This window comes from Pleurodeles waltl, chromosome 12, assembly GCF_031143425.1.
Source record: "Pleurodeles waltl isolate 20211129_DDA chromosome 12, aPleWal1.hap1.20221129, whole genome shotgun sequence".
In the NCBI taxonomy this organism is placed as follows: Eukaryota; Metazoa; Chordata; class Amphibia; order Caudata; family Salamandridae; genus Pleurodeles; species Pleurodeles waltl.
The window spans coordinates 218,276,269-218,303,515 of NC_090451.1; the positions used below are offsets into that span (position 1 = coordinate 218,276,269).

Consider the following 27,247-nt stretch of genomic DNA (forward strand, 5'->3'; position numbering starts at 1 on the left):
CCCCCCCACCACCACCCTCCCCTGAACCTAATTCTGTACTCCTCAGTTGAGAAGCAAAAGCCCTCAATCAGGGTAGCCTTCATGAGGTCATAGGATCCTGCATCTTTACCAGAGGGTGTGAGGAGTCTATCCCTATACTTACCAGTAAACAGTTCCCAAAGGAGAGCTCCCCAGTGAGATCTGTTTAGTTTTCTGGTTGCACAAGCCCTTTCAAAAGCTATGAACCATTTGGTGATATCATCACCTTCTTCATATTTTGAAACAATCCCTTTAAGGCTTTTTAGTATGTCAGTATTCTCGCTGACCCTATTCTATTTATATTGCTGCCACCATTTATCGGTGCTAAACACATTTCTGCTCTCTCCCTTTCTATAGCTAGGAGCTGTTTCTCCAAAGCTAGTCTTTTGGTCATCCTTGCTAAATGGATGTCCTCCTCATTTAGGCTGTCCTCAGTGTTCCCAGAGGGACTGGACTCCCCTGTGGAAGAACCAGAATCTCTAATTCTGATTTGTGGAGACAGGGGTCTTGGAACACTGGTCTCCCTAGTTAGGGTAGGAAGGGGACGTTCTACCTCCTGATCCGGAACTTCGTCCCCATCTGAGGGGAGGTCTTCCTCTTCAGTAGGGTGATCCCTGGTGTACTCTGCCAAGAGCTCCTGGAGCTTAACCTTGGTAGGGTTGGGCCCAGTTTTAATTTTTCTTAACTTACAGAGGGACCTAAGCTGTATCATCCCTACATGCTGGTAAGGGGTGAGGTTTAGTTCCATCACCGTATCCTCTGAGTTACTCATTATGTCTCTAAAAGTTGGGATTCGTTTTTAAGAAACTAAAAACTACTTCTAGTACTTAAATCCTAACTTTTACAAAACTATTAAACTTAAAAAAGAGATGCTAACGGGGACTTACACAAGGCCCTAACAGGGCTTTTAAAGATTTTGAAAAATAGGCAAAATTCACAAATCAATTTTCTAATGACAGTTTTGGAATTCAGTTGTGTGATCAGGTATTGGCTGAGAAGTCCAGCAAATGCAAAGTCTTAGAATCTACCGCTGATCCACCAATGTAGGAAGCTGGCTCTGTATATACTATATCAAAATGAGATATAGGGTTCACCAAGAGGCTTGACCAGAGGCAATAATAAATAATACTATGCTCTATTTGGGGTAGTGTGGTTGAGCAGTTAGGCTTATCAGAGGATAGTGTTAAACATTTGTTGTACACACACACAAGCAATTAGTGAAGACACACACTCAATGACTTAACTCCAGACCATTAGGTTTTTATATAGAAAAATATTATTTTGTTAATTTATTTTTAGAACCATAAGATTCAGATTGCAGGTAAGTACATTAAATGAAAGGTGCTTTGCATAGTACTACTTAGAACTTTGTAGCAAAACAGTAATGTACACAGTTTTTCATAAAATGGCAATAAGCTATTTTAAAAGTTGACACTGCAATTTTCAACAGTTCCTGGGGGAGGTAAGTACAGTTTAGTTATCATGGTAAGTAAAGCACTTACAAGTTCAGTCTCCAGGACATAGGTAGCCCACCATTGGGGGTTCAAGTCAACCCCAAACACCCAAACACCCAGCACCAGCAACACAGGCCGGTCAGGTGCAGAGGTCAAAGAAGAGCCAAAATAACATGGGTGCCTATGGAGACAGGGGGTGCTCCGGTTCCAGTCTGCTTGCAGGTAAGTGCCCACGTTGTCGGAGGGCAGACCAGGGAGGTTTGGAGGAGCACTGGAGGGGCCTCAGGTAGGTACAAAAACCACACCCTCAGCAGCACAGGGGCGGCCGTGTGCAGTGTGCAAACAGGACGTTGGGTTCTCAATAGAACTCTATGGAGGTACCCAGGGGTCACTTAGGCGCTGCATGCAGGGCACAGGGGGGCCTCTCGGGCAAGCCACCGACTGGGCAAGGGTGAGGGCCGCCTGTTAGTAGTTGCTGCATCAGTGGTCACGGGCCTGGGGACTGCGGGTGCAATGCTTCTCCAGGCGTCAGATATCTTCGTTCCGGGCAGTCGCGGTCAGGGGGTCCTCGGGATTCCCTCTGCAGGCGTCGTGGTGGGGGTGCATAGAGGTCAACCCAGGGTGGACACGTCGTTGGAGTCGCCTGGGGGTCCTCTCTAGATAGTTGGTGTCTCTGGACACGGGCCGGTGGCGTTGGGTGCAGAGTAGTGGGGACTCATGCTTCTGGAGTGAGATGGGAGTCCCTTTAAAGATTTGGGGCCAGATGTAGCAAACGTTTAGCAAGTCGCAAAAGGCAAAATTTGCCGTTTGCGACTCGCTTAACGCGTTTCCCAATGCAGAAATGCATATTGCGAGTCGTTACCGACTCGCAATATGCATTTCCGACTCGCAAATAGGAAGGGGTGTTCCCTTCCTATTTGCGAGTCGCAGTGGGATGCAATACCATTTGCGACCCCATCCACTTCAAGTGGATGGTAACCCACTCGTAAATTGGAAGGGGTCCCCATGGGACCCCTTCCAGTTTGTGACTGGACCCAAAAATATTTTTTCAGGGCAAGGGACCACTCCCTGCCCTGAAAAAATACCGAAACAAAAGGTTTCGGTTTTTTTTTTTAACTGCAGCTCGTTTTCCTTGAAGGAAAACGGGCTACACTTAAAAAAAAAAACTGCTTTATTGAAAAGCAGGTCACGAACATGGAGGTCTGCTGACGTCAGCAGGCCTCCATGTTAGCGAGTGCCTATACTCGCTATGGGGCCGCAATTTGCGACCCACCTCATGAATATTCATGAGGTGGGTCATTGCGACCCCATAGCGAGTCGCAGTCGGTGTCTGAGACACCGTACTGCATAGCAATTTGCGACTTGCAAATTGCGAGTCGCAGGGACTCGCAATTTGCAAGTCGCAAATTGCCGATTTGCTACATCTGGCCCTATGTCTTTTCTTCTGGTTGGGCTGAGCCGCTGCCCACAAGAGTTCTTGGTCCTCGGTGTTGCAGGGAGTCCCCCTGGAGGCTTTTCAGGGGGTCGCTGGTTCTGTAGAACGCGTCGCTTTTCAGTTGCATGGTCTTTGAATCAGGAGACAGGCCGGTAGGGCTGAGGCCAAGTCAGTTGTGGTCTCCTTCTCTTCTCTGTGGGGTTTTGAGCTTAGTAGTCCTTCTTCTTGTGAGGTCGTCAGGAATCTGAAGAGCTAGGTTCAGGGTCGCCCCTAAATACTGAATTTAGGGGTGTGTTAGGGTTAGAAGGCAGTAGTCAATGGCTACTGTCCCCGAGGGTGGCTACACCCTCCTTGTGCCCACTCCCACTGGGGAGGGGAGCACATCTCTACCCCTTTTGGTCCTAGTCCCCCAAAGCAAGATGGAGAATTTCTCAAGGAGGGGTCTCTTCAGCTCTGACCACTTTAGGGGTGGACCTGGCTGGAGGGGTGACTCCTCCTTGTTTTTCTCATTATCCCTCCGGAATTGCTGCCAAAAGTGGGCGCTCCTCTGGGGGGCCGGCATCTCCACTAGCATGAGTGCCCTGGGGCACTATAACACCAAGCTTGAGCCTTTGAGGCTCACCGCCAGGTGTTCCAGCTCCTGCAGGGGGAGGTGTGAAGCACCTCCACCCAGGAGAGGATTTGTTTCTGACCACAGTGCACAAAGGCACTCACCCTATGTGGTCAGAATCTCGTCTGGAAGTGGCATGCAGGCACAGACCGGTCATACAGGGGACATTTCTAAGATGCACTCTGTGTGCATTTCTCAATAAATCCCACTCTGGCATCATTGTGTGTTTATTGTGCTGAGACGTGGCTACCCTGCACTTACAATGTCTAAGAATTGACTTACGCCGGGGACATCTTGTTTGGGGTCAAGGGCAACAAGTTTTTATGTTTACTTTGTCCTTGGGACAAGTAGGCCCAACCCCCTGCAGCACAAACCCTTTGGCTGCCTGTTTACAGAGAGTTGAACTCTCTGCAGTTGAGATAATGTGTTTCCAAAGGATAATGCTGTTCGAACTTGTATTTATGGTTCATTATTTGAAAGCCTTCATTATTAGGGTGCGTGCTGTAAATAAATGTTTTAAGGTCACACTTCACTACTGACGTTGGTTCCAGTACAAAAAAATAAAACGTGTACACACGTTTGAAAAGTTTAGGCTAAGAGGCTAAGTATAATGCTCCCAGAATGCTCTCTGATTATATGCAAATGAAGTGTCATTTAGTAAAATGTGTTGATGCATGCTAGTATTTCCCAAAAATATTTCTAATGGAAAATCAGTGTAACCATTTTCAACACTATTATGGGAAGCATGAAAATAAACAAACACTGACAAAGCCAACTGATCTGACATATTTTTATAAGTCTTTTAGTTTTATCAATGCGTGTCTTGTTTTGACATGGCTTTTGTAACACTTCATTGTTGTGGCAGCTACCAGGCCCTCAACATTGTAACAAACATTGGCAAAACCCCCCCAAAAAGTTTTTGAACTCTTAAAGCACACGTTGCCACCAGCGGCATAACAAAGGCCCCGCAGCTGCCCTCCAGGGGGCCCCGTCAGCACAGCACCTGCCCTGAGTGAGTCTGGAGAGGGTGCTCCTCCATGTTCTTTGCAAAGGGGCACCCTCCAGTTTCGTTACGTCACTGATTGCCACTGTAGTTCCTGACACTGAACAAAACTACTTTGTGTGGCAATATGCTCCTTGTGGAAGAGCAGAATGCGATCACTCACAGTAAAGCCAGCCAAAAGAGAGAGAAATAGAAGTTTAATAAAAACAAAATGTCTTTGCTAACACCAGACCTAATTAGGGACCAAGACCCACATGTAGGTAGCTTTTTGCATGTCGCAAACAGCGACTTTCGCTGTTTGCGACGTGCAAAAAGCACATTGCGATGCACAAACCCAGTTTTGCGATTCAGTAACCTGGTTACCGAATCACAAAACGGGTTTGCGACTCGCAATTAGTAAGAGGTGTTCCCTTCCTAATTGCAACTCGCAGTGCAATGTAGGATTGTTTTGTGACTGCGAACGCGGGCGCAAACCAATCGCAGTTTGCACCCATTTCAAATGGGTGCTAACACTTTCGCAAAAGGGAAGGGATCCCCATGGAACCCCTTTCCCATTGTGAATGTCACTGTAAAAAAAATTTCAGAGCAAGCAGTGTCCTGTGGACCACTGCCTGCTCTGAAAAAATGAAACGAAAACGTTTCATTTTTCGTTTTTGTTATGCATCTCGTTTTCCTTTAAGGAAAACGGGCTGCATTACAAAAAAAACTGCTTTATTGAAAAGCAGTCACAGACATGGTGGTCTGCTGTCTCCAGCAGGCCACCATTCGTGAGGGGGTCGCAAATTGCGACCCACCTCATGATTATTCATGATGTGGGCATTTGCGAAGCCCTTGCGAATCACAGATGGTGTCAAGGACACCATCCTACATTCGGATTTGCGACTCGCAATTTGCAGGTCACAAATCTGAACCTACCTACTTGTGGCCCCAAATTCTTAAAGAAAGTCACAAAAGTGCACCCATGGTATATGTCGTACCCCTATAAAATATTTGTGAACTGTATTTTAGCGTGGGTAAATACGATGTGTAGATTTGCTCATGTGAAAATCTATTGAGCATTTGCAAGTTCATTTTCCCTCCAGCCACTTTCTTCCCAACCCTGGAAGAAGTTCTAATTCTGCCATTGTCAGGAGTAAATGTCCAACCTTTCTTATTATGGGAAAATATTAGAGAGAAGCTGGTAAAACTCTTTAAAACATGCAGGTTAGTAGGTTTGCAGACTCAAAGGCATTCCAGCCCTGGAACTATTGCTTACTGCTTCCTCCAGCCCCAGTATGCAGATCTGCAGAAAGGTGGCAAAATAAGGAAATTTCTACAGTAGGGATTGAAACTCCAAGTATTCAAGCCCTACTATGGTAGTAGCCCTGGCATAATCAGAGAGGCTATTAATTGCTGCCATAATTTGTCGCCACACTACATGGCACCAAAGGGACAAGTAGATCTTTTTACAGGACAAGTAGATTTGAGAAGCAACCTGTCCCCTGGACAAGTAGATATTTTAATAAATTCCACACCCCTGTGCTCTCACCTGTGGTATAGTGCACCATGCCTTAGGGCTGTAAGGCCTGTTAGAGGGGTGACTTACCTATGCCACAGGCAGTGATTTGTGGGCATGGCACTCCGAGGGGAGTGCCATGCCGTCTTTGTCTTTTCTCCCAACCAGCACACACAAGCTGCAAAGCAGTGTGCATGCACTGAGTGAGGGGTCCCTGCGGGTCGCATAATACATGCTGCAACCCTTAGGGACCTTCCGTGGCCACAGGGCCCTTGGTACCAGGGTTACCTTTTACAAGGGACTTAACAGTGTGCCAGGGCTGTGCTAATTGTGGAAACAAAGGTACAGTTTTAGTGAAAGAACACTTGTGATGGGGCCTGGTTACCAGGGTCCCAGCACACTTCCATTCAAAGCTGGCATCAGCACTTAGGCAAAAAGTGGGGGGTGACCATGCCAACAGTGGCATTTTCCTACAATGAGATTACGGAAAGTCCATTGTCACACACATTGGAAGGGATTTGTGCAGCAAAATACCTGGAATCCCTCTGCAATTTGCCCGTGACTTGGAATATGAATTAGGGGACAAACACTGCTTCAGAATCCCATCGGAATGAGCTGTATCCTGTCTTGCAGTCTTAACCCTGAGGTATTTACATGACTCTGTCACAAAGCCCCTTTAGCCATACGGTTTGTCTATATTTTTATTAATGGACTGTCTTTGTTGCTACCCTACTCTTACTTAGCACTTTCTTTTCCAGGAAAGAAGTTGAACTGATGGCCGGTGGTGGTGCAGGGACATCTAAGTAATGTTGGCGCGCTGGTTCAAATACATTTTGGGGACAGTGCACAGCCAGAGTAATTGAACACAAATTATTTATAGACCTATGCTTAGACGATTGAGACTTAATACATAGTTAAAATTACATTGCACATTTCCAGGATACAATCCTATGTGATTGCCTGGGTGGGCGGAAGAAGCACTACAAGCAAAGTGACTTAGAAGAACCACAGCCCGAGTTTGTCAAACACAGCAGACGGACTTGAAAATCAGGAAACTTAATAAGACGGAATTTAAAAAATAAAATGTGGGATGTATTGCAGCCTTTTTAGGAGGATCATTTTATGTTAATTATGCATTGTTAAACGTTTATTATGCAGTGTCTGTTGTCAGCACAGATGTCACAGGATCTGACTTTAGTGAGCTGAGTTTTGGGCCTTTAGCACAAACAGACACACTCAAGCTTTCAAAAACAAAACATTGTCTCTTTTTACACGCATCTCTTTATAGACTCAGCAATCCCGAAGGAAAGCAACACCCAAGCAGTACTTACTTTTTTTCTTTTTTTTTTTTAAACAAAATATGTGCCATGGCCCTTCTCAAGAGGAGACTGTAGCTTGCACCACACATTGCCCCTGTCAGTGCTGCTGCTGATAGTACCAACACAACATCCAACTATCACACTCCTATAACTATGATAATCTTGATTATTTTAGGCACTCAGTGCTATACGAATGGCGTGAGTGTCAGCCATTGTTAATGTTTTACTGTCTATTGAAATATTAAACACTGTTGTGCTCATCTCACAATGATGCAAACAGCACCACCATGTGGTGGACTGCCATAGGTGCCAGTGTTCAGAAGGAAGTGCCGGGCACTGGAAACCTTTACCGACTCAAATTAAGCCACTGCATGTTAGGCAGTTTGTACAAGTTCGGACCTGAGACAGGGCCAATCCACATGTTAGAGAGATCCCACAAACTCACAGTTTAGGCATCTCTTGGCAATGCCAACCCACTAATTTCACAGATGTTACAAACTCAGGCCTCTAACTTCAGGACTACCCTCAGATTACAGTAGCTTTACCTGTTTAGGCACCTGAAAAGCAAACTATTACTCCAGTTACCCAGATTCTACAGACTGAGGCCTTTGAGAGCAGAGCTATTACCATGTTAAAGAAATCCCACTGGCTCGGGAATTTAACCTGGAACTTCACCTACGTAAAACTTACCAGCTAAGGCATCAAACAGTAGTACGTCATGTTAAACAGATCTCACAGGCTCGCACTTTGTACAGCTAAAATACACAGCAGGGTACAAATGTCATACAGGCTACAGTTCCAAAGTGAGGCAGAGGAACTATCCTGCGCAGGTGTTACATACTTAGGTCTCAGACAGGAGTTCTAAACATCCATAAAGCTATTCTGGAAGTACTAATATAGGTATTAATATGGGGAAATATCTAGCCAGCAGTGGGAGAGTTATGATCTCACTTGTATGCAGCAATCTGAAGAGCAGATTGTACAAAGTGTTGTAGATGTCAAACTTTCAAAACCAACAAAAATGTATCACAAGGCAACCCGTCCATTTCCACAGCACACACAGATAAATGAAAGAAAACTAAAACCAGGGGCCACTATGTTGTAGGTAGTTTTTTTAGGCGCTATACGTAGCTGGCATTGAGAAGTTCTAGCATTTGTCGATGTTGAACATTAGAGGTTTATGAAAGGGACACAATTAGGCAGTAGCAGTGCAAGCCTCCCTGAGAAAGAGAACATATCCAGTGGAACAGTAGCAGAAGAAACATGCTTTGCATAACCCAGGCAGTACTAAGACAAACATCGCTCAAAAAGAACAGACAGCAACAGTAAGCTTCCTTAAGGCACAAAACAGGCATTTTCAGGTAAAGCCTCTCTTGGACAACATTGGCCAAGCATAGGAAGGTTCAGGTTTTCAAGGTCCCATCACACGCACAACAGATCACTGCGGGCAGCAGCACTATAGGTGTGCCTGAAGTGAGGAAGATGCATAAAGAGTTTAAACGTCCTTCACGAAGAACTGCCGGAAGCAGGACCTCGCTCTCAGACACTGTATTAGGAGGGCAGCAGCACTGCAAACTGCTTACACACTCCCACCAGACCCCCATCCATGTTCCGCACATTGGCCGATACTAAGGAAGCTTGCCTCGCACTAGTGACTGGGTCTCAGCAAATAGAGCAGAGTGTGCTTGGAAGTGGAATGAGGACCGCACATGATGGAATATGTGACTTTCCTTGTAGGAATATAGGATTGAAAAACTGATCTTGTACAGAAAGGTGCCGTCACCAATGACTCGTGTGATGGGAGACACTATATACCAGCTTTATGAATGTAAAAATATGCTAACACAAAGTAGGTGTGGAGTAGTATGCAAAAAACAACATGTAAATGGGCGACACTCTGGTATCGCTGCTAAATGTGTTTATATCTAATAATAATTATAATATATGCATTAGACAGCACTATAGAGACCTGTTTAAATAACATGATACATGAACAGTTCAGTAACATAACAAATAATCTCTGTAATCTCCTTCACATTTTTCAAAAGGAGAGGCACTTCTAAAATACACTTTTACAATACTTTTAAAAATCTACGTTTAAGGATCATTCAAGGCCAGCGGTCTGCTTGAACTAACTGTGTTCAGCAGCTAGTCTTATCTGCAGAACACAGTCAGTTAAGGCAGACAGTTGAGGAGAATATTAGGGGGCACCTGAAAGGCTTGGTTGGAGGACGCAGGAGGGGGTCGAGGGTGGAAGGCCACCATGAATCGTCCTATGGGCATGGCTTGTTGCCGATGATGAGGATCTCTGTTTTGTCTGAGTTCAGCTTGAGGCAGTTGGTCTTTATCCAGCGGGCAATGCTGATCATGATGTTTTGCAAATTGGAGCGCATGGAGGCGGCGTCATCAGTGAGGGAGAGGACGAGCTATGTGTCGTCGGCATAGGAGATGATGTTGAGTCCGTGGGTGCATGCAATGTTGGATAAGGGGGTCATGTAGGCATTGAAGAGGGTGGGGCTGAGTGACGAGCCTTGTGGAATGCCACAGATGATGTCTTTGGGTGTGGAGATGTAGGTAGGGAGGCAGCTCCTTTGTGTTTGGCTGTTGAGGAAGGAGGAGATGCTGTTGAGAGCGTTCTCTTGGATATCGATGCTGTGGAGCCTGTTGATGAGGGTGTGGTGGAAGACGATGTCACAGGCTGCAGAGAGGTCGAGAAGGATGAGGGCCGCTGATCCCCCGAGGTCTAGGAGGTGCCTGATGTTGCTTGTTGCTGTGATCAGGGCGGTCTCTGTGCTGTGGTTTGGTCAGAAGCCAGATTGGGATGGGTCAAGCAGGTGTTTGTGTTCGAGGTACTCCATGAGCTGGCAGTTGATGCTTTTTCCAGAACTTTGGCAGGAAAAGGGAGGAGGGAGATGAGGCGACAGTTCTTGAGCTTGTTGGGGTCCACTGAAGGCTTCTTCAGAAGGGATTTGACTTTGGTGTGTTCCAGGCACTGGGGACGGCGACTGTGGTGATGGAGGAGTTCAGGATTTCAGTGAGGGGAGCTCCTATAATCTGCTTTCCAAGGTTTAAAAAGTGGTGAGGGCAGGTTTGCGTAGGAGGAGCCAGAGTGGATGGAAGCCATGATAGTAATGATGTCTTCGGTGGACAGGAGCTTCCATCCGGTCATTCAGTGGGGGTGGTCAGGGGTTGGGGGAGCTGGAGTGTGGTGGGCTGGGAATCAAAGTTGCTGTATATGTTGGTGATTCTATGGTTGAAGTAGTCTGCTAGCTTGTCACAGAGAGCTTGGGAGGGATGGATCATGTTTTCGGTGGTGGAGGAGTGGGAGCATTCTTTGACTACGCTGAAGAGCTCTCTGGTTTGGTTGGTGCTCTCTTCAATGCGTGTGCAGAGTGCTTTTTTCTTGGTCTCCTTGAGTCGGTGGTCGTATGTCTTGAAGGCGGACCTGAAGGAGTTGAGGTCTTGGCAGGCGTTTTGTTGACGCGCCAGTGTCTTTCCAATTTCCTGCAATGGCGTTCGAGGGTCTGTAGTTCGGGGATGAACCAGGTGGTCTGTTTGGAGGTTTGTCACTAGTGGTGCTTATCAGGGGTCTACTGTGTCAGCTGTGGATGAGAGCCAGTTGGAGAGGTTTGGGACGTTGCGTTGCAGGGTGTTCGCTGGGCTGGCTCTGGTATCTTTGAGGGCAGCAATCCAGGGAGGGGTGACCTTGCCCCAGATGCGGCAAGGAGAGTTAGGGGGCCTGGTTGAGGTGTTGTGGCGTTTCTCAAAGGTGAAGTGTACGATGTGGTCGGTCCATGTTAGTTTGGTGGTGTGGGAGAATTTGGTGCAGTTGCGTGTGGAGAATATGGGATCCAGGGTGTGTCCTGCATTGTGGGTGGGAGTGGTGACCAGCTGGGAGAGTCCAATGCTCTTCATGTTTTTGAGGAGCGAGGCGGAGTTGACGTTGTGATACTATACCGTTCTGACAAACCCCTCGCAATCTATTTTTATACCTCTACAGAAGTGAATACAGCCCTTTTATTAGCAATTGTGACTCTATCCTGGTCTAAAACCCATCATACAACCCTACTCAACAGGTGGTGTTTTTGTCAAATATGTTGAACTAACTTATACACCTGCAAAATGTGATCCTTAGATACTTTATTAAAATGTATGGCTTCCTCCACTGTGGGTTTTGTGGTTATGGTATTTTTCAATATGGAGAAAACAATAGCCTCTTCTTTCAGCATTAACTCAGTTTCCTCGACTAGATGGCAAACCAGTGGCAAATAAAATTCAGTCCGTGTTCACTCTTCTGCTTCTTTATTGATCCCTAGACCCAGCATATTTTACATATTTTGTTGTAACATCTTGCAGAGATTACTTTTCACTGCATCAATAATGCTCCTCTATTAGCACCCCCTGCTCTTAAGAGCTGCTGATCCATTGTTAACTGGGGCTCACTCATACAAGTTACATGCAAGCTCTCAACAATTCCTTTGGGGACAAGGGGGGTTACAAAAGATTGGGTGTGGGACCAGGGAAATACACACATTTCCTTACTGTTCATGGATTTCTACTTTCTATTGATGTTTCTGGTTAGTTTTTCGGGAACACAACACTTCTTTTAAGATACACCTCCAAGTTAAGGCACCTTTCAAGTAGAATTGTCATCAGCTCGCATCCTCGGATAATCCTGGACACCCAACTCACCATGAAACAACAGATCAACGCCGTCTCCACCGTCTGCTTCCACACTCTCCGCATGCTCCGAAGAAACTTCCACTGGACACCCATCTCATCTAGGAAGACAGTCACTGAGGCTCTCATCTCCAGCCGCCTAGACTAATGTAACTCACTCTGCGTCGAAACCACAAAGTAGCTCACCAACCGCCTCCAGAGCATCTAAAACGCTGCAGCAAGACTAATTTTCAATTTCCCCAGAAGAGCCAGGATCTCTCCTCACTTCAGGGCCCTCCACTGGCTCCCCATACAGCACAGATGTCTCTTCAGGCTCCTCACTTATGCCTAGAAGGCCCTCCACAACACTGGACCTACTATCTCAACCACTGCCTCTCCTTCCACCAACGAAACAGAGAACTCCGATCAGCCACCCGTGCCCTGGCCCACGTCCCCCGCATCCGCAGTGAACGGCTCTGGGGGAGATCCTTCTACCTCGCCAAGTCCTGGAACAAATTTCCCGTTCACCTATGCACATCCCCCTCACTCGAGGACTTCAGAAAGCAGCTCAAGACCTGGCTATTCGACTGCCATCTCCCACTGGGCCAAACCCGCAGCACTGCCACAGTGCCTGGAGGACCCTAAGGGGTCACAAGCCGGCGCTCTACAAGAACATACTGATTGATGTATTGTTTTGTATCGTTATCTTGACGATTTATTGTTGTCTGCTCCTCCTTTTTCCAAGGCATGCCAAGATGTAGATTTGGTCCTGATCAGTCTGCAGGATTTTGGCTTCTGGTGAATCTGTCCAAGTCGCATCTCACACGCTTCTCAGGAATAGTCTTTCATCTGTATTCGCCTGGACACTCAGGTGGGTGCAGCTTTTCTGCTGGAGGTCAGAATTATTTCTCTCCAGTCAGGTGTGAGGGCTTTATTAACACGTTCACAAAGTTCTGCAAGATGCTGGTTACAGGTGCAAGGTCTTTTGGCAGCATCAACGGTAGTGGTCTCATGGGCATGGTTTAATTTAAAGCCAATTGTGAACCACATCCTCCACCACTGGAATCCCAGCTCACAGAACTGCGAACTGTTGATTGCCCTTTCAGATCAGATAGTGCAAGCCCTGTCTTGGTGGCTGGTTTGGGGCAATCTGTTGAAGGAGGTTCCTTTCCAGCTTCTGACTCCTGTTCTATTGATGACCGATACCAGCATGCGGGGCTGGGAGGCAGTGTTGAATCCAAAGGAGATGAGTGCACCCTGGTCTTCATGGGAGAGTCAGCAGTCCTCAAATTGGAGGGAGCTGATGGCTATGTGGAAGGCCTTGGCTGCCTTTCAGAGCTTCTCAAAGGGCAGAAATGTGGTAGTCAGAACCGACAATCAAGTTCCAAGGTGTACCTGAACAGGCAGTGGGTATGAAAAGCAGGTCCCTTAATGAGCTTGCATCCCTGCTTTGTCTCTGGGCAGAGAAGTATGTTCTGTGTCTTACTGCGGTTTACATTCAGGGGGAGTTGAATCTTTGGGCGGACAGTCTCAGCAGAAACATTCCATCCTCAGTGACATACCATTTTTTGTCCCTTCTCCTCTTCCGCCTTGTCTGCCAGGAGTTTGGGGAATTTTGCTGGACCTTTTCACCTCCCTACAGACTGCTCAGTGCCTGGGGATTTATACAGAGATTTGATTACATCTCCCCTGCATGGGCGGTGGATGCCCTCTCAGTCCTGTGGCCTCAAAGGTTGCTGTATGCCTTTCCTCCAATTCCCCTCCTGTCAAGGGTCTTCCAGGTGGTCCAGAGGGAGACGGTTCAGGTGACCCTGATTGCTCCTTACTAGCCAAGGTGCCATTTGTTTCCTTTCATTCAGGCTGTGTCCAAGGGTTGGGCTTTTCATCTCCCTTGCATGCATTCTCCTCTTATATAGGGCTGTCTCACCTGGTGGTACTCAGGTTGTGTCTGACGGCGTGGCTGTGGAGTGAGTAGGGTTGGAGAATCTGGGTTGCTCCTCTTACGTGGCTGGGGACATTCAGTCATCTCGTAGGCAGGATACCCTACAAACAATGGGCTTCCTTTTCTAAAAGGTGGTTGGCTCGGCCTGGGGTTTCTACAGTCATTGATTGCTTTAAAGTTCTTGACTTTGTTGCGAGATGGGTTTGTCAAGGGCCTGACGTCTTGTACTCTGTCTGCTCAGTTGGCTGCGATAAAGGCATTCAGGTCCTTTTCAGATGACTTTTCTACTATTTGTCCACAGGTTTTCAGGTTACCCAGAAGTTTCAGGCTGCAGCATCCCTCTATCAGAAGGGAGATTCCTTCTAGGGATCTAGCCATTGTCCTTGGAGGGTTGCAAGGTGCCTCTTTTGGAAGAGGGGGAGTTGGTGTGGTTGTCAGCGTAAGTGGTCTTTTTGGTGGCCATTACTTATGCTAGGCATCCCAGTGAGATTGGGGCACTCATGGCCCTTTTTCCCTATCTGAAAGTTTTTCCTGACTGTCTGGTTCTTAGACTGGCTCCTAAGTTCATTCTTAAGGTGTCTACTTTTTTTCGCTCAGTTCAGAATATCATTTTTTCGCTTTTTTGGACCTTCCTCTGCACTCCCCTTCTACTCTGTCTGGAGTGCACAAAGACTTTTTGGTTGTCAAACTCTTAGTTCATTGCTTATGGGTCAGTGGCAAAGGGTAGGAAGGTCTGTACTCAAATTCTTAGTCGCTGGGTCTGTCAGGTAATTGTCCACACCTATGAAGTGGTGGGAGAGTCTGTTCCATCAGATGTCCGGGGTAGGCGAGCTAGAGCAGTTTCTACTTCATAGGCGGATGCTGGGGGTTGTGTCCATCTTGGAGATATGGTGGACGGCCAACTGGTGTCCCCCCCTCACTTTTCAGCCTAATTATCGTCTTAGTTTGTAATGATTTGGACGGCAGTTTTGGCTACTGCTACTAAATGATGTTTTCAGTTTTTTTAATAAAACCTTCTGCATTTTATGTGGGTGCAACCTTGTCTTTGCTGAGCTTGTTATGTCCTCATTTTGTTAGGGCTCGGGCAAGGAGGACCCAATGCGTGAGTAATGAGCTTGTTACTTTCCAGTAATCTTCACTATCCCGATTAGGGTCCTCCTTGCCCCAGTCCTCTCTCTTCCCTCCCTCGCTGGTTGTACCTTGTGGCTATAGCTTTGTGACATAACAGGAGGAGGTGGTGAGGGTGGTTTATATAAAAAAGGGGGCAGAGTAATAAAAATAAAGAAAGGACTTGCATGCTATGGCTGTCGTGGGATGAGAATACCCTCAGTTTGTTAGGACTAGGAAGAAGAGGACCCTCTAATTGCGGTAATGAAGATTACTGGTAAGTAGCAAGTTCATTAGTAGCTTTTTTAAACACATATATTCTGATGGGGACCTTTACCTTCAGACTCCTCACCTGTTGTATATCCCGGGGTGCCAGATGGGATCTGGCAACTTTCATAGCTCTCCCACGTGAGTAGGGTGCTCTTGACTCCATCTCAGCCAGTGGTGATGTCACTGATGCCATAAAGAGCACATCCCAGTGCACTGACATCAGTTCTCTGTTTTTCTCTACCCTTCGATACATATCTGGATCTCTCTCTCTTCATCTTTCAACAGTCTCCTCAGAGAAATTCCTCAGATGTGTAGCGCAGTGCTTAGGGATGTTGGCGCATAAAATGTCAGGGTTAAATGCTTGTCGTGCTTATGATGGGCCACGTGTTCATCACTGAGTTGCACGAAGTTTGCTTGGCCTGGAGGCATGACTTGAGAGGCTGCGACCTTTGGCAGTGAAAGACATTCCAGCAATATGTGTCTGTCTCATTTTGAAGTGAAGTGTTCTGACCACATCCAAAAGGCTAGGAAATCTCTGTGCTAACTACAGAAGAAGGTATTCTGATGTTTCAAAGCTCTATTTCTAACTCTTACCGTCCTGCATAAGTCTGCCCTGTAGTTTGTCACCCTACTGAGATCTACCTTACCTAAGTCAGCCCCCTAAAGCCTGCCATCCCTCCGAAAGATGAGAATATCTGACCATCTATAGTACTTCTTGTACTACAAGCTCTGCCCCCCGTGCACATTTGCCATGAATCTGACAACATGGCCTTTCTGCTCAGCATAAAGACTTCTCCACTTCCCTAATAAATGCTTCATTCCTGAATATTTCCCACCCATTTATCCACGTCCACATTACCGTCGGAAACAACTTTGAACAGTATAAGTGCTATGTATAGATCAAAAAAAGTAAATAAAATAAATTTGCTGTTCTTCTGCCAGTGAATCCCATTATTCTCTTGGCTGTCTGCACTGTCTTGTCTAAAGAGATTCTTCTCCACACATGCTTGACTTTGCACTTTCCATACATTCGTAGTTTAACAAGGCACACAATCCCTTCCACAATTTCTGGAGAGCCCCCCTTAAGAACAATGTTAGGAACGAGTATTTATCTGGCATCAGCACAGATGGGAGGAGCCCAGTCATTAACCTAGATGGATTTTTAGGTCTGGCTTGACAGTGCATTCATAAATGTGACATGTTGATATTGCCAGTGCTTGTTTTTAGTTTGTGATTACCTCGTCCTGGGGAGGCTATGCCTCTATGGACCCTATAATCCTGCGACTTACATAGCTTCCAGATCTTCTTTTCAAACGTAGTTGCTGGTTTCCACCACACTTCAATTTGATAAGTGGGACTACATCTCCTTTTTTCTCAGGAGCATTTGTTCCTCTTCTGGATTGCTAAACTTTGGTTTCTCTGGAGCAAGAACTGATTCTTCAGACCTGAGGGTGAGGAGGGGCTTACAGAAGGGGTGGGTTACTATATATGATCCGTTTAGGCCTGGGGCAGCATCAGTTTTGGCAGTAACAGTGGTGTTGATCAGCAGAAGGTAGATGTCTATGGTTCTTAGTTTGATTTTAATGTCCCAGGGTAATCTCGTCTCCAATGTACTCAAAACGTTGGCATTGTTATTTAGTTTGAATGTTTGCTGTCCCTAAAATTATTGTGTTGTTGCTGAAAATATTATGTTGATAAAAAAATATGACGATTGTGTGTAAGAAGTCACATTAAATCGAAAATATTTGTTTAGACAGAAGTGCATCCTCTGAAGGTATTAAGAGGTGGTAGTGTCTTCTGTCTGGCCCATTGTTTATTGATGGGATCTTCAGAGGCTCTAGACTGACTTTTGTTGCTACAGAACATCTCTTATGGGTATTCTTGAAACCAAATCATGTTAAAGGACATGTTTTTAGTTTTTATCCACCAACACTGTAGCTGTTGACCCATAATGCCATAGAAATTACTCATTCTCAGGGAAGTAAAAATCCATATACAGGTGTAGTGACCACAGTGACAAGCCTCACTCTGCAGTGGGCCTCTTGTTCCAGTGGGTTGCAACGGCATCTTGTAGGGTTGGTGTGTGCACGTGGATTCCTGAACTAGAGTTTCAGGTGGGAATATTGAGTTTAGTACCTGGTGTAGGATTTTTGACTGCTGGCTTGTAGTTGGAAGAACATTTCTTGGCGGTTCATGGCTCATCATACATTTGTAATTAGGTTTATCTAGCCTTGTAGGAGGCTGGACTGGCTTGTAGTGAGTACCAAGGGGTACTTGCACCTTGCACCAGGCCCAGTTATCCCTTATTAGTGTATAGGGTGTCTAGCAGCTTAGGCTGATAGATAATGGTAGCTTAGCAGAGCAGCTTAGGCTGAACTAGGAGACGTGTGAAGCTACTACAGTACCACAAGTGTCACTTGCACAATATCATAAGAAAACACAATACACAGTTATACTAAAAATAAAGGTACTTTATTTTTATGACAATATGCCAAAGTATCTTAGAGTGTACCCTCAGTGAGAGGATAGGAAATATACACAAGATATATATACACAATAGCAAAAATATGCAGTATAGTCTTAGAAAACAGTGCAAACAATGTATAGTTACAATAGGATGCAATGGGGAAACATAGGGATAGGGGCAACACAAACCATATACTCCAAAAGTGGAATGCGAACCACGAATGGACCCCAAACCTATGTGACCTTGAGAGGGTCGCTGGGACTATTAGAAAATAGTGAGAGTTAGAAAAATAACCCTCCCCAAGACCCTGAAAAGTGAGTGCAAAGTGCACTAAAGTTCCCCTAAGGACAAAGAAGTCGTGTTAGAGGAATAATGCAGGAAAGACACAAACCAACAATGCAACAACTGTGGATTTCCAATCTAGGGTACCTGTGGAACAAGGGGGCCAAGTCCAAAAGTCACAAGCAAGTCGGAGATGGGCATATGCCCAGGAAATGCCAGCTGCGGGTGCAAAGAAGCTTCTACTGGACAGAAGAAGCTGCGGTTTCTGCAGGAACGCAAAGGGCTAGAGACTTCCCCTTTGGAGGACGGATCCTTCTCGCCTTGTAGAGTCGTGCAGAAGTGTTTTCCCGCCGAAAGAACGCCAACAAGCCTTGCTAGCTGCAAATCGTGCGGTTAGCGTTTTTGGATGCTGCTGTGGCCCAGGAGGTCGCAAATTGGACCAGGAGAGAGAGGGGACGTCGAGCAAGACAAGGAGCCCTCTTAGCAGCAGGTAGCACCCGGAGAAGTGCCAGAAACAGGCACTACGAGGATGCGTGAAACAGTGCTCACCCGAAGTCGCACAAAGAAGTCCCACGTCGCCGGAGAACAACTTAGGAGGTCGTGCTATGCAGGTTAGAGTGCCGTGGACCCAGGCTGGACTGTGCACAAAGGATTTCCGCCGGAAGTGCACGGAGGCCGGAGTAGCTGCAAAAGTCGCGGTTCCCAGCAATGCAGTCTAGCGAGGTGAGGCAAGGACTTACCTCCACCAAACTTGGACTGAAGAGTCACTGGACTGTGGGGGGCACTTGGACAGAGTTGCTGGATTCGAGGGACCTCGCTCGTCGTGCTGAGAGGAGACCCAAGAGACCGGTAATGCAGCTTTTTGGTGTCTGCGGTTGCAGGGGGAAGATTCCGTCGACCCACGGGAGATTTCTTCGGAGCTTCTAGTGCAGAGAGGAGGCAGACTACCCCCACAGCATGCACCACCAGGAAAACAGTCGAGAAGGCGGCAGGATCAGCGTTACAGAGTTGCAGTAGTCGCCTTTGCTACTTTGTTGCAGTGTTGCAGGCTTCCAGCGCGGTCAGCAGTCGATTCCTTGGCAGAAGGTGAAGAGAGAGATGCAGAGGAACTCGGATGAGCTCTTGCATTCGTTATCTAAAGTTTCCCCAGAGACAGAGACCCTAAATAGCCAGAAAAGAGGGTTTGGCTACATAGGAGAGAGGATAGGCTAGCAACACCTGAAGGAGCCTATCACAAGGAGTCTCTGACGTCACCTGGTGGCACTGGCCACTCAGAGCAGTCCAGTGTGCCAGCAGCACCTCTGTTTCCAAGATGGCAGAGGTCTGGAGCACACTGGAGGAGCTCTGGACACCTCCCAGGGGAGGTGCAGGTCAGGGGAGTGGTCACTCCCCTTTCCTTTTTCCAGTTTCGCGCCAGAGCAGGGCTAAGGGGTCCCCTGAACCGGTGTACACTGGCTTATGCAGAATTGGGCACATCTGTGCCCAAGAAAGCATTTCCAGAGGCTGGGGGAGGCTACTCCTCCCCTGCCTTCACACCATTTTCCAAAGGGAGAGGGTGTCACACCCTCTCTCAGAGGAAGTTCTTTGTTCTGCCATCCTGGGCCAGGCCTGGCTGGACCCCAGGAGGGCAGATGCCTGTCTGAGGGGTTGGCAGCAGCTGCAGTGAAACCCCAGGAAGGGCAGTTTGGCAGTACCAGGGTCTGTGCTACAGACCACTGGGATCATGGGATTGTGCCAACTATGCCAGGATGGCATAGAGGGGGCAATTCCATGATCATAGACATGTTACATGGCAATATTCGGAGTTACCATTGTGAAGCTACATATAGGTAGTGACCTATATGTAGTGCACGCGTGTAATGGTGTCCCTGCACTCACAAAGTTCAGGGAATTGGCTCTGAACAATGTGGGGGCACCTTGGCTAGTGCCAGGGTGCCCTCACACTAAGTAACTTTGCACCTAACCTTTACCAGGTAAAGGTTAGACATATAGGTGACTTATAAGTTACTTAAGTGCAGTGTAAAATGGCTGTGAAATAACGTGGACGTTATTTCACTCAGGCTGCAGTGGCAGGCCTGTGTAAGAATTGTCAGAGCTCCCTATGGGTGGCAAAAGAAATGTTGCAGCCCATAGGGATCTCCTGGAACCCCAACACCCTGGGTACCTCAGTACCATATACTAGGGAATTATAAGGGTGTTCCAGTAAGCCAATGTAAATTGGTAAAATTGGTCACTAGCCTGTTAGTGACAATTTGTAAGAAATGAGAGAGCATAACCACTGAGGTTCTGGTTAGCAGAGCCTCAGTGAGACAGTTAGGCACTACACAGGGAACACACACATATAGGCCACAACCTTATGAGCACTGGGGTCCTGACTAGCAGGGTCCCAGTGACACATAACAAACATACTGAAAACATAGGGTTTTCACTATGAGCACTGGGCCCTGGCTAGCAGGATCCCAGTGAGACAGTGAAAACACCCTGGCATACACTCACAAACAGGCCAAAAGTGGGGGTAACAAGGCTAGAAAGAGGCTACTTTCTCACAAGCCTGCGCCTTCAATTTGCCGGTGGTACATTTTGGTCCCACTCCAGTAGAACCTTAAGATGTTGTGTGCTCTATATGCGGGCCATGATACTTCCACCCAAGCCTCCCAAGCATGTGTGGCACCCATCTACTGAGGTTCACTGCTACTTGTGCGATTGACTCCCTGTTTGGACTTTGTGCCTCTGCACTGCTTGCTGGTACTGGCTTGGTGTGAGCTGTCAGTCAGACGCCCAGTGCTTCCTTTGAAACGCTCATTGAACCAACAATGCCAGTAAAAAACAGCACTCCCCTGTTTGAACAGAATTCACAAGCATCTGCCCATCTTCTGTGTTGAACGTGTCTGGACAGCAGAGCTTTTGACTACAGTGTGCAGTGTGAGGAGGCCTTCTGCTATATGAATGGTGTCCATCACAAGATGCAGGCTGATCTTGTCCTAAAAGGAACAGACTGTTCCAACAGAGGAAACCTTAATATGTTTGTGTCCCATGGGTCAGGGTGTGTCATCTCACACTGCACAGCCAGAGAACTGTAGGCCGGTACCATAATGCATTGCACATAGTAATTCTGCTAGCACTAAGTGATTTATCACTTCAACACGAGGCCCACTAGCCAAACCACAGATGATCTAATCTGGTTATTTATTTGGACGTTTTGTAGATCAATTTATCTAGGCGATCGGTCACTTCAGGACACTGGGGATTGTACAGAAAGCACCTGAGAAGGAGATGAGCTGGTGTTTTAGTGAGTTGTGAACGAGCTCTTGTTTTCACTGCTGGTGAATATGCGTAATTCTTGGCATCAAGTAAACAGATATTATAAATCACAGCACATTCTAGAAAGCAGTGATGTGCATTACGGGCAACAATTGAGAATGACAGTGTTTAATAATTGGAACATTATGACAGCTCATTCTCTGAAAACCCAAAGAAGTAAAATTGGTGTAAAGGTGAATCAACATTAAAAAAACATTAACTGATGCAGACTCTAAAAATGTTATAATTCACAGAGCCGTGGTGCATTGTAAGTACATGAAATCATTCGGGAACTTGAATATTACCTAACGAATTAAACGGGCCCTGCTAGTGGCACTGCTGTTGTGATTTACCTCTGTGCTCGGGTGCTCTTTTTCATTCCGGATCGCCACCGCAGCAGAGAAAGTGTTGCCAGCAGCGTCCCAGGTGCGGACTGTGAAGGTTTTCAGCCCGTGGTGGAGCTACACCTGCCTCTTCAGTGACACGGCTCCGTCCGGAGCCACCCGGAAGCGGTTGTCTCCCGCGCTGTACGCTTGGAGGCGCCTCCCCGTGCAGTCATCAAAGCCCACTATGCATTTCAAAGTCGAAGAGAAAGAGGCAGCGTTAATTGGCTTGTTTCTGGAGTTGTGATGTAGAAACGTAAGTGGTTTGAAAGAACAAAAAGAATATTTGCAAAGCTGCTAATTTATTTGAATGAGTTTCAGTTCATTACATGAATAGCGCTTCGATGCTTTTGCCGGAATGCGCTCTACAAATAACTCAATACAATACAATACAATACAATTACATTGGGAGGCAAGTCTATGCTTGAAAGAGCCACGGTATCCCTGCTTCTAAAAGTCAAAACCCATGGAGGGCCAGGTGGTGGAAGTATCTCACTCCATAACAAACCACACAAGAATCTGTGAAAACCTGTTTCCGATGCCCTCTCGAGCCCATCACATGCCTGGCATCCCTTCCACCTCACGTATTAAGATAACATGGCTGCACGACACAGAGGATGTTGGTTTAAGAAAGGCTGCCGTGATTCTTCACACTCGCATCATGAAAGAAAGTCCCTGCCTCGGTGTTTCACTTGAGCCCCTGTCCCCCTTCATGGGTAACCATCACGTTACTGAACGAATACATGTCATAGACTAATCGCTCAATGATGAGATTCACTGTCACTAGTGCACTTCAGAGTTATTTTTCTCTTGTAAGTGATAGTGCACATAAGACCAGCGGTGCACGTTCAGCTCTGTTCTGCAGCTTCTAGTTAGATAATTTAAATATATCGCCAATGGCGGAAGCCCAGGCGTCTGCTTCTTTTACTAAACTGAAAAAGAACAGAAAACATCTGGTTGAGCAGCAGCACCAGTGGGCAAAGGATGGTATTTAGGCATCTACAACAGTATTGTACTGCCATTGCACTTATATAGCGCCTCAGAACTGATGTGCCGAAGTGCATTAGCTGATGGGAAGCACATATGACCTTTACCTGCACTCAGTGCTGGCCCTGCTTGAGGATTCACCCATAAAGGACAGAGGAGCAGCAGTACCAACATCATTCACACATGACAATCATGAAAGTCAAGCTTGCCTACGGGCAAGTCCGACTCTGGTTAAGAAGCAAAGCACCAAACCATTTACAACAGGGATTTGCCGAGGGCTGAGCTTTACTTTGCTCCATCGTCACGCATTCCTTGGTTTCCAGAAGCAAAACTGATCTATTAATTTTCAGAAAAGCTGAAAACCTTGCTGTTTTCGATTCTTCTACCTTCAGCATCAAATGCCTCTTCTGGGATGGGCTCCCTATGGCCTGCCTGGTCCCTGTACTGCATGTGTATGCTCAAGAACTGAAAGTTGGTGCAGTGAGGTTTTCTTACCTTTGCCCAACACTCTGCCCCGCTCTAGGATTTTCCGGGTCACTTTGAAGACATATGTGTCAGTGCTGAAGCCCGGCTGACATTGTTCGGTTTCTTCACCAAAACTTTCTCCAGCCTACAATAACAGAGGAAAGAGTTACATATATACATACAGGCAGAAATACACAGGTGATAACCACCCACAGCGTCAGAGAAATATAGATGCACACAGGGAAACCCTGAGGTATAGCTTAGTCAGGGTGGTCCAGGAAAATAGCGGTGAAGGGGTGAGATGACCAGGGTTCGGATGGGTTGTTTCCACGAGGAATGGGGTCAAAACTGGTTTGCATTAATTGAGCCGATGACTAGAATGGCACTGTGGGTAAAAAACAGTGGGTTGGAATGCTACCCTGAGTAATTGCCACTGGTTAGATTATTTGCAAGCATTCATCCCATCACTTTTTGGATGTTTGATTGTCTCGCCAAGTCTACTATTGCCAATGCTTGTATATTCCACAAAGTATTACATCTGTTCCCATTTAAGGACTAGGTCTGTGGGTGCAGATTTATACATTTATTTATTTGATAAACTAGTCACTACACACACTTAAATTTTTGCTCCAAAAAACAAACAAGTTAAAAGCTCTTAGCAAAAAGAGAACAACAACAAAAACATTGTTTCCCCCGAAACTACACCCCTGTGGAAACCCAACTATGTAGAAAGGCAAAAGTAGCGATACATGCATATATAAATGGAGACAGATCGAAGTACCTCCCACAAAATATTAAGCCACAGAAATGTATTTATAATCACAAAGGGTCAGACACAAAGAGGGAGCAGTCTGCTGTAGAACTATGTTTAAAATGAAATATAGAAAACCATAGAGCTAGACACATATACATATATACACACACACACACGTACAAACTCACACATTAAGATAAGAACACACAAGTAGCTATCAGAATGTAGCAGGCAGATACTGCCAAATTAACATGTGCAATGCAGAGAAAGGCAAATGCACAAGCATGATCAGCTGTGCTAATAGGAAATATAAACTGTAGATGAAAAATGTATGGTATATTATGGGTATTTATACTGACAAGGCCCTGCAGCACATTGTGGAAGGGGAGCATGCTACCCTGCAGGAGTCCAGTTATAACGTTTAGTAAAGTATACGGGGTCCAGTTAGTCATGCTATTTATTTGGTGCCATATTGTTTGGGATATTCTCCGGATGCAGATTGATACGAGACTGTGCAGGATCTAAATGTAATTTCATGTACATTAGTTAATTTTATTAGTGATATTATCAGGCATATGGATGGTAGATAACCACAAAGTGTGTAGTTATGCATAACTTTGCATATTTATGCATGTCAGTGATACATTGTCATCCAATTCTTGCAGTTTTTCACACCAATGTTTTTGGAATAGGATTTGTAATATGGCGTAAGTAATAGAAGGTAAAGTTTTAGTTTAGTGAGTATGTATGTTTAACACTTTAGTATACAATTTTGTTTGATTGGACAGCAAAACCATGATGGTGGGAGAACAAAATTCACACACATTTTGTAGTTCAGACATCTGCTACCAGGACGTCATTTACAACTAACATGCAGAGTAATCCAGGGTGTAAAACTAAGCAATATTTTACGTTTTCTCAGATCAAAAAAGACGTTTTTGTCAGACTCAAAAAGAAGTATATTTTGGACCATGAATGGATATTCTTACATTATTTATTTGTGCCTTTTATGTTGCATCTTTGCTTTAGCAAATGGTTCGGATCTGATTGGTGTAATCTTTAAGGATGGTTTATTGTAGATCTTCCTGCTTGTCTGTTTGATGCTGGAGGCTTGACATTTGGTCTCATTTGTGAGTGTTGGGTACTTATCTTTTAGTAAATATGATTACTCCAGTATTGGAACTTTCTTAGATTCACATGCTTGAGTACTTCCCTGTCGTCGAGATGGGAGTCCCCGGTGGAATATAAAATCAGGCCTGAAGATGTATACACGCAATACATGGACTAGGCCTCAACGCAATAACCCATCATAGTCGTTTTGTAAAATAGACCCATACTCTAACTTGAACCAATCAGATTGCCTCACCCTTCTAGAATCTCCTGTGAAGAGCTGCCTTCCCTCAGATTTTCCACCGCACATTGTGCTGAGGAGTCTCCTTTGAGCTCTGCTCAAGATTTTCTCTCAGAAGATCTGTTTCTACAGCTTTTGGACATTTATTTTCTACTCTAGTGATTCAAACTGGCTGCCATCTCAGAGACACCAAAGAAAGGCCTTTTCAGATGTTTAAAGAAAAGGTTATATGTGGAGGACCCACATGAGGAGTGTATTTATTGCCTCTACCCCAGCCACAAGACTAAGGACTGCAAAATCTGCAGAAAACTTTCTACAAAGACCCTGAAGGACAGGGAGGGTCGCCTTCTGTTGTGGCTTCGAAGAGGTAAGACTGGACACTCTGCCTCTGATGAGGACAGTGCCTCTTCTTCTATTTTTGCCCCTAAAACACATGTGAAAAGAAAACAGGAAAGCTCTGAGGTTCAAGAGCCACCTAGACAAATGGCAGAAAAGACAGCAGGTGCCTCTGCTAGGAGTCATGGCTCTCCACAGAAAAAGAAAGCGGGTGCAGAATCCCTCAAGAAAGCAAAGAAAACTGCTTCTGAACCGGCTACTCCTCCTCTTAAAGTGTTTGACAAGTTTAAGAAGCCTGGTTCAGTGCGTCAACGGCGCAATCGTCATCGGTACCCTCGTCGACGACTGTCTCATCGGTGACACCAGTGGTAGTAACGTATCTCCATGTCGACGGCAGCGGCTACAGGATCTTCATTGACGACGTTGTCATCCTCGTCGACGGGGCGCCCCCATCTCATTGACGCTTTTCTCGCCGACGACACTCCCGGTGATGATTGATCTTACCTCACTCCCGTCGACGGCACCCCCGTCGACGATGATTCCGACGATGCCTCCGTCGAAGACGCTCTCGTCGGCGGTTCAACCGTCGTCGGCTACAATGCTTCCAGCGACGACGATATCGTCAATGCCCCGTCGAAGACAGCTGGTTTCTTGTCTTCGACTGCAAAATTGTTGCCATTGAAGAGGCAAAGACCATTTACATTGCCTTTGAGTCAATCTGCGCAGCATACTCCTCTAAAAAGACTCTCTAAGGCTCATTTGACACCTATCACATCACCAAGCAAGGTATCAAGGCTCTTGCCATCTAGGTTTTTGGATGGTGATGATGTAATGATGAGGACTCAGATCAGGATGCACTCTTTGGAGTGGTTAGGAGTCCTTTGCAGTTGCACATCTAATGCCAGGAGTATTCAGATGACGATTCATATCATGGTCAGCAGTATTATGACCCAGTACCACAACAACAGGGAGCAGTATCTTTGCCCTCCGGTCTTGTGTCCGATCTCCAGGCTATGCTGGCAGATTACAGAGAGCGCTTCTACCCTCAGCCTGGGAAGGACCCCACGCCAACAGTGGCTGCACCAGCTGCTCCGGCACCTCTGCCAGTTTTTCTTGTGACACTACAAATTCCTCTTCAGGCTCCACAGAGTCCCCAGGTCCAGGCCTCTTCGGATGAGGCGGCAGAAGAGGGGGAGGTTCTCTCAGACCAGGACGAATGAGATGAGTATGTACTCCCAGCACCCCTTTCACCTGAACCATTGGCAGTCAAGCCTCCTCCTGAGGATATTGGCTCTTTTCGTAACCTCTTGGAAAAAGCTGCGGCGAGGTTTGAGCTGCAGATGCCATCTACGCAGCAGGACTGCTTTCTATATGATTTCAGAGAGCCGCACAGAAAATCGGTCAAGGCTATACCGATTATTGACCATGTCTGGAATCAAGGGATTAAGATAATGAAGAACCAAAGCTGGACAAAAAATATAAGGCAACAGAGGACGCTCCTGCGTGTCTGGTGGACCACCCAAAACCAGACTCAGTAGTTTCTCTGGCTACCCAGAGGCGCTCCAAGAACCCTTCAGCACCTTTATCGGCCCCTCCTGGCAAAGATGGAA

General features: G+C 46.3%; 1 protein-coding gene across 1 annotated transcript in view; it reads right to left on the reverse strand.

Annotated features, from left to right (window-relative positions):
* The window catches only part of LOC138268300 (cadherin-1-like), a 76,741-nt gene that overhangs the window by 38,553 nt on the left and 10,941 nt on the right, over window positions 1–27,247 (reverse strand). The window contains exons 2-3 of the mRNA XM_069217813.1: window positions 23,227–23,341; window positions 21,715–21,929 (exon numbers count right to left, since the gene is read on the reverse strand). Of these exons, the coding sequence (XP_069073914.1) occupies window positions 21,823–21,929; window positions 23,227–23,341 (222 nt within the window). The 3' untranslated portion in view covers window positions 21,715–21,822. The remainder of the gene's footprint in view (window positions 1–21,714; window positions 21,930–23,226; window positions 23,342–27,247) is intronic.